This window comes from Lolium perenne, chromosome 6 (assembly GCF_019359855.2).
Source record: "Lolium perenne isolate Kyuss_39 chromosome 6, Kyuss_2.0, whole genome shotgun sequence".
Classification (NCBI taxonomy): Eukaryota; Viridiplantae; Streptophyta; class Magnoliopsida; order Poales; family Poaceae; genus Lolium; species Lolium perenne.
Window position 1 is genome coordinate 106,117,283 of NC_067249.2, and position 13,490 is coordinate 106,130,772.

Genomic DNA, 13,490 nt, shown 5'->3' on the forward strand with positions numbered 1-13,490 from the left:
ATGGAACTCAGAGTGATTTATGGATTTTCTCAACTACAGAAGCATGCTTATCTCATAGAACAAGCCGATGTATCATCATGGGGCAGTTCTGGGACAATGTACTAAATTAGTCCAACAAGCTCTATGAGACTATTGAATCAACCAGTCAAAAAAGACCATTGAATCAGGCATATTAGTTAGTCAATTCAACCAATTCAATTCAGAGAAATTAATTAGTCAGTTCCACCAACTCTGAATAATCATCAACAAAGAAAAATAACATACATGTATTCCAGTGCTACAGATTTAGTTTAGCATAGGTACAATAAGAACAACGTACCAGGAAACCGAACAGGAATGTCCATTTTATAAGGCCATGGCAGCAGCACAGACTTGTTGTGGTTATGAGAGAGCAAGTGTAATACTGAAATGCTTCAGGTTCAGTCAGGTCGCAAATTTGCATCTAAGAATTAGTATAGTGGCACTCTACCTATCAACTCAAAATTGCTTTGTCCAGCCATCTTGGAAGTCTCACTGAAGGCTTGATTCCAAGCTTAGTCAGGAAGATCGTGTAAATTATATGCAGTATGAAGACAAAGAACGCGCAGTTAAGTAGAAGCTGTCACACAAAGTAAAAGTCACTAAATGAAGCAAGCTTGTGCTATAAGTTTAATTTGGCAGGTTGAAAATTACCAGCGTCCCAAAGATTACATATATTGCATCCATGGAAGGAATTGCGTTAACACCAGCCGCCGCCAGAATGAACGTCAAGGAGGCATGTATGTTAACGGTTATCTGAAATGATTAGAAGTTACTGAAAATACCAGACTCTCTCCCAGTTGGTCTTAAAGTTGAATAGACAAGTAGAGTAATAAAGATACCAATTGAAGAATATTTTCTCTTATCAGGAACGATGACACTAAAACATACCCGCAAGCTCCCACAGCACGGATCTGCAAATCAAATTGTCAGCTTAGAAAGGGAGTAGCACAGATATCTGATCGAAATGATCATTGCGAAAATATCTGATATTGCTCTAGTTTGTAAGCAAGTCTTGTTCTTTATTTCTTAGTACCCAATGATCCTGAATTTTGGTATTAGCAACACTGGCTGTTTATTTATTTCCACCCACTGACACTGAACTCTGATGTTATTTGGACCTATCGACTATCCACTTTGTCATCACAGAAACATGAGCTTATGCGCCAGCATATATTATTTCTTCCAACCTTTATTCTTCTGTTACAAGAAAGTTTCATCTGGTCAATTTAGACATGACGTCAAATTAAGAGAATCATGAACTAGCCATGTATTGCCTTCCTAGAAGAAATAGCAAAGAATATGCTACTTGCTAAAAATGGTAAAAAGAACATAGGAAATATTTGGTATTCCTACTAGTTTTAGTTCACTCAGTAGTTTTGTGACAAAAACTAGCATAAAGGTAACCCTTTACTGTACAAAGTTCTTCCAAAGGATATCTAAGAGGTATAAGAACGAATACAGAGATTTGCATTTGTTAAAGTCATGGGCTAGACAGTTATATTCATATTTTCATACAGAAACTATATAAGTATGTTTAAAACTTTACAAAAGGTGAATGTTCTAACTTTATGTAGAATCTTTCAAAACGTTCATGGTAAGGCTGTCCAAAACCTTACATGTGTTATCTCTATGTGATCAACATTTAGGAATATATCTATAAAATATGAATACCAAGTGAGAAAAGATGTTTACAATTGAGCAAAGTATAATGGAAACAATCCAATTGGTCTCCAACCTGATGAAAGAAGAGGAAACAAATGTTACCATTACTCATGGTCAAAGTAACACTGAGCGGAAGCTGCAGATGAACAGATGCATCTCTAATGCAAATCTATAATAAGCTAACGGTGAAAGCAAAAGCTTCACCTTTTAAGCTTTTATATTCCTCACCTCCACATAGTACCCATGGCCAGACCAACTACTCCATGCATAAGCTGCAGGAAAACAAGAGCAAGGAATGTAAGAATGTCCTCAGTCATAAAAAATGAAGAGTTCTTTCGATCTTTCAAGTCTCACAGAAGATGCAGAACTAAAATGGACCAACATATGCAGACAAGCAAAGAGAAAAAGGTAAGTTCACCAACAAAACCAAAACTAAAGTACTTAAATGAGCTAAGGAATACTGTTTGCTCAATGATTGATTAATGATAACCTTGCTGTTGCAGCTGGCTATCTATGAATATAGAATATTGCTTTCTTTTAGTGCTAAGACGTACTGATGCTTTACTACTCCGTATTATTCATTCAATGATGTGAAGCCACCAGTTCAACACTACACAGCAGTACAAAAAGCTGTTAATTTCAAGATAAATATGTGGATTGATAACTCTACATGTTTAAAACTGCACACTTGCCATTGCTACAACTACGACATGAATCATAAGTCAGAACATAGATACTTACCAGATAAGTTGACGCTTTTACAGGGCCAGACAATGTGAATAACAGTAAAACAGTGGCCACCTGGTGAGGCAATGGAACAAAATTAAAGATAAAAGATATGACAGCTCTTTCGATATGAAAATGAAGCATATGGTCAGACTTACCATAGTTTTCCTGCCAGCTGCTAGTCCCCATCTCAAGGAGGAGATGACTATTGGCAATGGAAAAAAGCAACTAAAGTAATTCTGCATCAGCAAATAAATACATGGTTGATTACTCCATCAATTCGAATGGAAAATTACAATATTCGAATATCTTAGTTGCAAATAATAGGGTTAATAACTTAAGGAATATAAGGAAAAAATGATAAAATTCTTCCATACAGTTGTTTTGAGTGGGACTAGACAACTAGTTTTGGACAGTAATAAGTAAAATAAAGTATTTACTGCTCAGGAAGATTTTCGGCATTAAAGTTCTATTTTCCAATGACTAGCCTGCTTTAGTTCAAAACTTGGATTCAGAGCACCATTCCTTATAACTAGTATTAAAATGCAGATCCTACTTTATTTTACTTATTACTGTCAAACAGTATTGAACAAAATACAAGAGAGATAATTCTAGACACACAGCGCGGCACATGCTTGCGTAGATACTAGCTAAGTCGGACCAAATTGTGTTAGTACTTGTCATCCCGAATCACCACCCCGAATGTACAAATGATTTATTTCCTTTCGGGATACTAAATCACATGTTGCACCAATTTGCCATCCCCCAACTGTTAGATGAAGACCACTGAACAAAACTAAACAAGCCAGCAGTCTGAGCGAGTATATGCTGTAAGCAAACTCACCAGTGGATAATTTGAAGTTTGAATCAGCAGTCAAGCTTCATCATGTATAATGCCGGCGAGATTTATCAAGCACATCTATGATTCGTTAAAAGTACTCCGCTACGGGGACTATGATGTGTCAACAGTCGACTAAATAGATAGAGACACCAAAATAGCACAACGATCTGAAGGAAGGAAGGAAGAATACCTCGATGGCGAGGGAGTTGCTGAGGAAGTATGCGAGGCCAGCAACGGATGCGAACATGGCGCACTCCACGAGTTGCCGTGTCTTGGCGAGTGCCTCGCGCAGGTCCTCCTCATCCACGCCCAGCCGTCGCTCTCCGGAGACCGCTCGGCCGACGGCGAGCCGAAGCGGAGGATTTCGAGCACGGAGAGCGGCGACGGCGGATGGAATTGGAAAGGGAAGCTTTGGGAGTGGGGACGCGGCCAGGTGGCGGCGAACGGCGGGGTGGGGTGGAGGCGGCGAGAAGCTCGGGCAAGGATGGAGGCGAAGGCGAAGCATAATCCCCTAGCCGAGGATTGCCCCGTTGCGGAGGGGAGGCGGCGGCGGTGTGCCCGGAAGATGGCCGGAGTGGAGGCGGGCGGGCGAGGCAGAGCAGAGGCCGCGATGCGGTCGTGATAAGGATCGGACGGCGGCAGGTAACTCTTGAGGTGATAAGAGGAAACAACCACCGTGACTGACTGGCTGGCTACTCCTCAACACAGACGAAATGCCGCTGCTACTGCTGCCGGCCGCGCGTTGCGCCGCTGCGGCGTCGGCGTCGGCGTCCGTCGCCTTCTCGCGGCCCCCGCCCTCCCGGCTCCGCGCGTCGCACCTCGTCTTCGCCTTCCGTCGCCTGAGGAAATACGGCCGCCAGAGCCGTGAGCCAGTACCCACCGCCAGCCAAAGCTTCGACGAGGCGGACGAGGACGATGACGACGACGACGACGACGACATCGAGGAGGCGGTTGACGAGGATATCTTTCTCAAGAATCGGCCCAAGCCGCCCGGTTTCGGCGTAGGGAAGACCTACACCACCGACATTGAGGAGCAGCTTCTCCGGGAGATGGGCCTGGGCGGCGCGGGGCGCAAGAGCGAACCATCCCCGGCCAAGAGCGTCAAGGCCGCTGGCTCGGCCAAAGAAACCGGCGCAGGTTAGCTTCCTCTCCCCGCGCTCTCATCAGCTCACAATTCCTCTGCTTTCTTTGTGAATCGTCAGCCAAGTAATAATGCTAGCTGGGAATTCTCACCTGCTGCTTATCTTAGGGAGTATCTGAGATTTTGTGAATGCTACAATGTTGGATATACCGAGATATCCGATATGCAAAAACTATTTTATGCAAACGTTCAAAGTTGGTTAAGAAATGGGGAATTGGCTCAGTGCCATCTTGCGAAGAGGCGATTTTTATTTTTATTTTAGAAAAAAAACAGCATATAAATATTTGGATGAATAAACCCCAGTGGATTCATACATCCAGATCATCTGGTCCTCCTGATCAGATAGGACAATTGACCCAGCAATGGCAAGAACCTCCTGCCATTGGATCATCAAATCTTCAGAGAAGGCTCTTCTAAATGTGCATCTAAGTTGATTACCATCCCAAAGATCAGCAATGGTTTTAGTTTGTTGGTTAACTATAAAGTAGATATCAAATAACTGTGTTGCTAAATGCGAAATTAGTGTCCATACTAGATTTTTAATGCTAAAGTGGAACATCTTGTCGATTTCTCTTTAAACGATAAATGCTTGTACTGTTCGTATCCACTCTAGATACCACACCTGCCTCAGCATTGCATTTTGGAAACCTTTTGAAATTCTTGGCAACTTATTTTGTGATTTGGCCGCTATGGAAGCTTTGAAGAAAGTGTTGTTGAACATAAGCCTGATTGATGAATTTCCTGTACTTTATCACAGATCTCAGTAAGGATGGCGTTCATGTTCGTATTTGGAACCTCCCGAAAAAGAAGAACATACATAAGGACCTGAACCTGGCTTTTAAAGGGTTTCCTGGACTGGTGGCTATAAACCCAGTAAACTCTGGAACTAAAAAGACCCGTGATCCTATTTGTAAGGGTTTTGCATTTCTCAAACTGGAGTCAGTGGAGGCTGCAACCAGGTAATTTTATTTTCGTTAAATTCTCTTCGCATCCTTGCACAATTATTTGTTATTCCTTATCTTTCCTGCCATGTGCCTTTCTCATGTTATCAATGAATAAAGATTTGGTGCTGTTGCTCAGTAGTAGCTGAATCTTCTGTTACTCCAACATGACATAACTAATTGAATACATCCATCAGAACTTGTCTTGGGCATTCTTATTCATCTATCCCATTTCCTAGCTTGTGGATTGCACGCTACTTCTGCCAACAGGCACAATGATGTGTGGTACCTACATTGTCTAACTGGCTGAAATGTTTCCTTTGCTTCTCCCTATTGCTGTCGGCAAACCAATGTGTATTAATATATTAGTGCTTCCTACTGAACTTTTATCGCCCATTCAAATGAATACAACTCCTTCCTACTGAAATATTGATGAAACCCCGCATTAAAGGTGAAGTCCTGAAGCTGTTTCTCAGGAATTCACGTTTGTTTCTTTTTAATTCTGTCTTCGGCCACAAAGAACTCCGTGTAATGCAGTTGAGATCCTTTCGAACTCGCATCACTCATTGCCCATTCAATGAATACAACAACTACCAACTTATTTATACAGCATAGAACACCCATTTCAAATTGGCAAGTTCATTTGTTCATGCTGAATGCATTTTCCCATTTCAGTTCATTTAACATGCATTTCATTTCGGAGATGATGCATTAATCTTGTTCCTGCATGCATTTTTTAAGAGTATTAAATGGTGCTTGGATAAATTCCTGAGAGCAAGCATTCATATTTTCTGTGCAAATTCTCTCAGCCCTTTTATACCTTTTGGTTTCCAACAACTCTAAACATGCTTTACTTTTTGTGTGCAGGTTTGTTGAAGTATACTCTAGTAAAGATGTGTTGTTTGGCAAGGTTCAGAAGCCAATCAAGTGCTGCATTTCTGAAGGGCACAGCTCTCCAGATACTTCAAAGCAAGCATCCGGTGTACAGGTGCCAGGGCCATCAAATCCCCAACGTTTGGTGACCGTAAGGTGATTGACAGGCTGATGTGTCATTCCGTAGCCATCCGTACTTCCCCTTTTTGTGGACGATAGCATTGACATTAGCAAGAAAGTCTAAAACCTTTTCCCCAAGGGTTTATTTAGATAGGCAGGGATTGGAAGCAATACCCTCAGATTTTCAGTGGTTTTAGTTGAGTTTCCATGCCCATCTGAAAGGTCTTGTTGTTGGATCATTGGACGAACAGGAGGAGTTGAATTAATCTCAGTCCTTGACATTTGGTATGGTTTCCAAGAGCAAATCAGTTGCTTGCTAAAAGGAGATAAGAGCAAATCGGTACCTCATCCGATGATAAATAGTGTTTTTTGTCGGCAGAGTGGCCAGAACAAAAGTGTTGAGCTCTGTATCAATGTACAATATACAACTCATTTTTGGAATAATTGTTCATGTAGTTTTACACTGAATTTATTAGTACCATGTTTTTCTTTTTGCGGGTAGAATCATGTTTTTTTTAAATATTACAGTATCCTGATCGGCCACAGCTTATATCATCCTAGGTTGATAGTGACATTTGACGTGTCACATTAATAGCAAAATAAATAAAAGACAGACTGCCTCCACGCTATTCTTGTAAACTACTATTTAGGTAGTGTTTACCAACTAGGGCACCACTAGAAATCGGATGTCGATCCTTGGCTTCCCATCAAACTAGCGCCGAACCACACGATTGTTTTCATCACGAGCGTGCAATTGGCCAGCAAAAAGCGCCCCAATTTTTTTGCATGCAGCGCAATTACTAGTAACGGAAATTTGTTACTTTCCTAAAACCGCTCCCTTGATTCACGACACAACTAAATACTAGCACCATGCAGTTTGCTTCCACGGGAAGAATTTTTACTTCCAATTGTATCGTCCGCTTGCTTTTCGTTGAAACTTAAATTTGCCTCCAGTACTGGTTTTTTTCTCTGAGACAGCTAGATAGGATGATACGAGTATATTTTTTTCTGATATGGAAAAATGTGCTTCAAAAGATCAAAGAGTTGCTTGCGTGTAATACTGGTGGAGCAGGGAGTACAAAGTTGTGATATCAAATACATGTATTTGTATATATTTGTAGCTTTCTTTTTTGCATGAATGTTAGCCTATATGTGAAGTTTTCGCCAAAATGATATGTAGCCAAACTACACGGCAGGCCTGTGGATCCATCATATATTGCTTCCAATGAAATAAAGTTTGTTTCCACCAACAATCATTGAAAAGAGAAAATACTTTGCTTCCACAGGTCGAGGAGGCTGCTTCTAACTTAACCGTAGATTGTGTCGATCTATTATTTAGTTTCCAACGTAGAAACAATGTGCTTCCAAGGACAAAATAAATGTTTTGGTTTACCATTAAATTGCTCCTAGTGGACTAAAATATTTGTTTCGACCAATAATGCTTTCTATAGAGATTATAATTTGCTTCAATATAAATAACATCGCCCCGGGTTCGATCATGTCCAGCGGGACAAAAGGAGCTCGCGCGGCAGCCGGCGGCGGAAGGCAGTGGCGCTACGCGGTGCGCTACTGTCGGTGACACCATGCCTTCTCCCCGCCGGATGACTGTCGATGGCGCAGACTTTGAGGTCGCTGCCCGCGGGAAAAACAACATGTCCGCCGCCCGTGGGGGAAACCGCACGCCCAAGATCCTCGACGCAGCGGAAGAGATCGAGGTCAGTTGCGCCACGAAGCGCAACTTTGAGGAGCTGCAGCTGCAGATCACGCATCTCCCGCACACGCCGGCGAACTAGGAGGCCGTGCGCAGCAGCTTGCAGCCTCACCGCCGCCGACACGTGGTGGATAGCGATCCAAGCCGGAAGCGGTGACGGCGACGGAGGGAAACGGACCTGGTGCAAGAGCATCCCGGGCGGTGTCGATGTAGAGCCCGGGGCCAAGGTCGCTCCCACATCGCCGAAAGGCACGGACGGCGTCGGTGGTGGCAGCAGTCGCTGCTGCGGTGTTGGTGGCGACAACAGCTGCTGCTGTTGCAGCTGCCCAGCGAACGGCAGGGACATCGTCGGTGAGGACAGCAGCTGCAGCGGCGGTGTTGGTGACGGCGGCAGCAGCTGTTGCTGCTGCAGCGTCCCGGTGGGGAAGAAGGTGGCCGGCTGCTGGAGAAGAGGGACCCCTGGCGCTGAGGTAGGGCCCGGCCCGGAGATGGTGGACAACGGCAGCGGGGATTGCAGCAGCCCGACGTCGGGTGGCGGCGACGACAGCAGCAGCGTCGGCTGCAGCGGCCCGGCGGTCGCGGCAGAGGCCTCCTGGTGCGTCAGCTGCCACGGCAGCAGCGCCGCCGGCGGCAGCGGCGGCCCGTAGGGACCGGCCAGGAAGAGGCAGATCTCCTGGACAGCAGTGGTGAGATCGCGGAGGGCTGCGGTGATCTCTGCCGGGGAGAGAACGGCGGGGACTTCGGAGTGCGGCGGCGGCGGGTGGGTAGAGAATTTTTTTTGTCTTTCTATCCTTTTTTATTCTTGCCCTCTCATTGTATATAACCATGCCATCTTTGGGGCACTATATATGAAAATGACATCTTCCCCACTGTATTTGTCAAAAAAAAAAAAAAACCTTTGTGTAATATAAGCTGACAATTTGGTGTCATGTAGAAGAAATTAGATGTTTCCGTGGAAGTACTGACCGACCATGGATCCATCATTTGTTTTTACGTGCAGCTAATGCCCATATTTGACATCAGGTACATCAAACTGGCTGGGAAATCAGCTTAACCAAACCAGTGTTGTATCGCGATCAGTAGTAAACATACAGCTTCCACCCACATGGCTAGCCAAATCTCTGGTACTGTAGCATCTAGTGGGGTGTGCTATAATGATCAATACGGAATGCCCTGTAAGATGAAAGGACTACATTGTGTATCATTGAATTGTATACCCCAAAATTTAGAGGCAAGGAAGGGGATGAGTGGATATCACTTAGTCGTCAGGTTCTGTTCAAATGATATATATGGGCAAACCACTCTTAAGTCCAACAGTTCCATGCTCAGACAAGGTCAGAGTGTTTGGTGCCGTTCTTATGGGCCTCGTGGTAGCAGTGAAACTAAAGAGCGCGAGAGTTCTGAAGATGACAACGATGCTTACAGGTAACTCTTGAACTACATGTACTGGCCCATGAGATTATCCTTTGCCCCAATTTACTACTACTTCATAATCTATGTATATTTTTTGGCATGAAAAATACTATGTCTTCCCATGTTCCTAATGTTACGAAATTTGACATTCCGTATGACTCTCTTGTCAGTAACGTTGTTGTGATACTTTTATTTTTCATGATCCTGCACATAATGTAAAGCAATCTAGCCTAGTTTTTCTGAAGTCAATGAAATCTAAAGAATAATAACCAACCAATGGAATAACCCAGGTATATCTCAAGTTTGCATACTGCTCATCTATTTTTCATTGAGAAAATTATCTTCCTGGAGTTCATGACCCCTTGATGGATTTCATAAATTGTGAGCCTGCATGATATACTCACTAAAGTTGGTGTACCAATTGATCATCTGCTCTCTAGTTTTATTTTCTTATTGCGTTGCATGCACCATAGGACTAACGGGTCCAGGCCCATGACGTACTCTAACAGATAGCTTGGACGATGCCTGCATAAACATCTATAGAACCATGCAAAGGAGCATTAAGTAGGAGCAAGAAATTAAAGTCGTACTGCTAGCTGCTATAATATCGTCGATGAATGAAGGTGGTCGTTGACGAGGCTATGTGGCGAGGTTGATGCTGGAGACACAGTGAAAGCTGTCTTTAGCATAAAATCTGGATAGCCTTCACGATTATGAAGATTGGTACTGCAAAAAAGATCGGAAACATGATACATTTGATGATTGTTGACAGCAAGTTAAAGCAGTACTGACAATATATACGAAATTAACTGGGAAGCATGGAGACATAGAAGCATAAAATTAACGGGGAAGCTCCCACTGGTGATTGTTTCCACCAAGTTTTATTTTATTTTCGAAAACATTGAAAAGATATCCTTCAAACGATCTAAAAATTTCTCAATGTAGAATTGATTTGCTTATAGTGAAACAAATATACCCTTCCATCAGTATATGATGTTAAAAACAGAACCAAATTTACTTCAATAGATTACAACGCTCGCTTCCAGTGAAGCAAATATATGCTCCTATCATCGTTGCGTCGAAAAGAATCGAATTTCTGCAACTATATGAAATAGTATCTGCTTCTATTGATATCCTTCAAATGACCAGAGAATTTCTCAATGTAGAATTGATTTGCTTACAGTGAAACAAATATACGCTTCCATCGGTATATGATGTTAAAAACAGAACCCAATTGACATAGGCATCCCAAATGGGCCTGCCGAAGATAGTACCCGGGGTTTACTAAAGGCCCAATACCCGAAGAATAAGAAGATTCGGGAGCCCAAGATATATTGAGGAAAGTTAGAGTTGTAATAGGAAGTGTTATTTGTAATCTGGCGGGATGAGTTAGAAACCGTCCCGGACTCTGTAACTTGTACAAAACGAAGTCCTCGGCTCCGCCTCCTATATAAAGGGGGAGTCGAGGGACGAAGAGGCAATCGAATCATTGTTACAAACCCTAGTTTTCATAATCGTCGAGTACTTTTCGGCTGAAACCTTCGAGATCTACTTGCCCTCTACTTCTAACTAAACCCTAGCCTACAATCCATAGGCATTGACAAGTTGATACCTTGTCAATTGGCGCCGTCTGTGGGAACTAGAGGCGTAAGGATCTGATCTCGATGGCACGTTCAAGATCTTCGACATCGTCAACCGCAAGCAACACAATGGATCGAGGTAAACAGATCGCTGCTGGTCTTGTCGATTTTGTTCCTCACCCACCCTCCCGTTTGGATGCATATGCGTATCTGGCGGAGCCCATGGAGATGACGTTCGGAAGGTTTCACTTTCGCGTCGAGAAGGAAGGATCGTATCGTGTCGAGATTCCGATTTCGTCGGGATCGTCGGCGGTCGATTCCGATTTTTCAAGCTATGCATCGTCAACCGAGTCAGGAGAAGAAGAAACTTCGGCGACACGCTACGTCAGCACCAGAGCAAGAGAGAAACTCGCCAAGATCTTCAACAACATGTCGTTTGAGTCATCTGCGGACTCATATATAAGCGATGGCTCAAGCGATGTCGACAGTTATGACTTCATCGACAAATCTATCACAGTGGGCAAGGTCTTCATCAATCTCAACGATGATGTCACCAAACCCAACATAGATCTGAGTACAAAGTATCATCAGATTTATGCCATTGAAGATCAAGAGGAAACATCTGAGGCTTTCGACGATCTGGGAAATCCATATGTCGATCCCTCCAATCTGCGACAAGGCCTGAGAAATAAATACGTCGGGCCGCAGCCGCGAGACAGAGTTCAACTTTCACAAGCAGCGTGGGACAGAGCCGCGAGAGCTATGAACGGTTCAGAACCAATGGCCACCACAGCCACACCAGAGGAATTGCAAGCATATCAATATAGGCTCGCACGAGCTGCAAGAGAATTGGAAAAACAGACAGCTGAGTTAAACAGAAGAAAGGAGGCAGCTTCTGCATCTAGCAGGAGGAGGGCAGATCTAAGTCGACAATCTAGAACTTCGGGTGATAGCCACAGAGAGGCGCGGAACAGAGCAAGATCAAGGTTGCAACATATACCCGAGGCAGAAAGAGAGCACTTGGTCCAAAACCTCGACATGTCCTTCATGTCGATAGATACAAGAGGAAATATCATTCCTAAGACACCAGAGGCTGGGTATATGGCGACACATGCTTTTATCCTTGCATCTAAACCACCTCCAGGTGATCCAAGGGAAACACTATACAATATGGCGGTAGCAGGAGTTGGAGCTATGGGGACAGCGTTTGTATCAACGCCTCCCGAAGGAGCGGCAAGGCAAAATAGTCCACGACCTGCAGCAAGAACGGCGGCAAAGACTGAAGGACCAAGTGGAGCAAGAGACACAGCAGCACAAGCAAGGGTCGACAGAGCGCGGCAAAGCAGAAGGGATCATCGGCAATCTCCGGAGCTTAATGACGAAGATATGTGCGGCTTACCATGCTTCACGAGAAGAGTCCGAAAAACTCGAGTCCCCTCAGGATTCAAGTTACCCGATAATTTCAAGAAGTTCGACGGCCTTCAAGATCCAGAGGATTGGCTAGTTGATTATCTCGAGACAGTGAAGCTCACAGGAGGAACCAGGGCAACAGCTATGCAAAGCATCCAGGTGCATTTGAGTGGAGCCGCACGATCCTGGATAAAGAAACTTACTCCAGGATCTATCGACAGCTGGGAAAGTTTCGAGGATGTGTTCGTCAAGAACTTCAGGTCCACGTGCAAAAAACCTGCGTCGTTAGAGGAGTTGAGAGCGTGTCGACAAAAGCCAGATGAGCCAATGAGAAAGTACATCCAAAGGTGGAATATCATCAAAAACTCGGCAGAAAATATATCTGACGAAAGAGCAATAGATGCGTTTGTCGCAGGAATCAGGCGTGGAGATTTTGTCGAAGACTTGGGAAGGACCAATACAAAGACAGTATCTGCATTAATGGAGATAGCAAACAGATGGGCAGATGGAGAAGACGCTGTCCACAACAAACGGCACAGGTCGCCAGAGGAGGACCGTGGTCGAAATTATCAACCGAGGCGACGATTTCCTCGGCAGTACCCGAACTATGACGCTCCAGGGCAAATTTCGGCAGGTTTTCGGGCAAACACAGGAGGAAGCAACAGAGATGATTATCAGAGAAGCAGTGAACAACGAAGCGATAACAGGGATGATTCTCGCAACAACAGGCAAAATAGCGGGCCTAGGTTCCCAAGGCCTTTCGTGTCCCCTGAAGAGATGATGAACGGGCCGTGTCAAATGCACTTTTTCCTCGACAGCAACGGTAAAAGACAGTCAGGGCACCTGCAGAAAGACTGTCGAAATTTTCAGGCAATGCTAAGATATGCAGAGAACGCTAACGCGCGGGCAACACAGAGAAATCCTCGAGAACCCAGAAGCGAGATTCACTTGCCGCCTCCTCCGGCAATCACAGACGACAATCGGCATCAGCTCAGAATAGCGGCAGCACCTCCACCACCACCTTATGTTGATCCTAACTCCAACGGAGCGG

At 44.3% G+C, this 13,490-nt stretch overlaps 3 protein-coding genes across 4 annotated transcripts in view; 2 read left to right on the forward strand and 1 right to left on the reverse strand.

Moving 5' to 3' along the window:
• Positions 1-212: 212 nt before the first annotated feature.
• On the reverse strand, positions 213-3,897 carry LOC127307442 (uncharacterized). Of its 2 annotated transcripts, XM_051338170.2 has the most exons (9): positions 3,441-3,897; positions 2,568-2,648; positions 2,425-2,484; positions 1,912-1,955; positions 1,714-1,756; positions 861-932; positions 673-774; positions 470-598; positions 213-403 (listed from the first exon to the last, which is right to left on the reverse strand). In XM_051338170.2, exons 1-8 carry the CDS (start codon positions 3,753-3,755, stop codon positions 473-475), a joined length of 843 nt encoding a protein of 280 aa, XP_051194130.1. In that variant the 5' UTR covers positions 3,756-3,897; the 3' UTR covers positions 213-403; positions 470-472. The 2 variants fall into 2 exon arrangements, with proteins under 2 accessions (XP_051194130.1, XP_051194129.1); XM_051338169.2 differs by having other exon boundaries at positions 213-598; positions 3,441-3,892.
• A 25-nt stretch (positions 3,898-3,922) lies between these two features.
• LOC127307443 (uncharacterized) lies at positions 3,923-6,788 on the forward strand. The gene is made up of 3 exons (XM_051338171.2): positions 3,923-4,387; positions 5,149-5,350; positions 6,200-6,788. Exons 1-3 carry the CDS (start codon positions 3,964-3,966, stop codon positions 6,363-6,365), a joined length of 792 nt encoding a protein of 263 aa, XP_051194131.1. The 5' UTR covers positions 3,923-3,963; the 3' UTR covers positions 6,366-6,788.
• A 2,297-nt stretch (positions 6,789-9,085) lies between these two features.
• LOC127307439 (senescence-associated protein OSA15, chloroplastic) overlaps positions 9,086-13,490 on the forward strand; it is a 35,684-nt gene continuing 31,279 nt past the window's right edge. Inside the window, exon 1 of the mRNA XM_051338162.2 lies at positions 9,086-9,461. Within this exon, the coding sequence (XP_051194122.1) occupies positions 9,142-9,461 (320 nt within the window). The 5' untranslated portion in view covers positions 9,086-9,141. The remainder of the gene's footprint in view (positions 9,462-13,490) is intronic.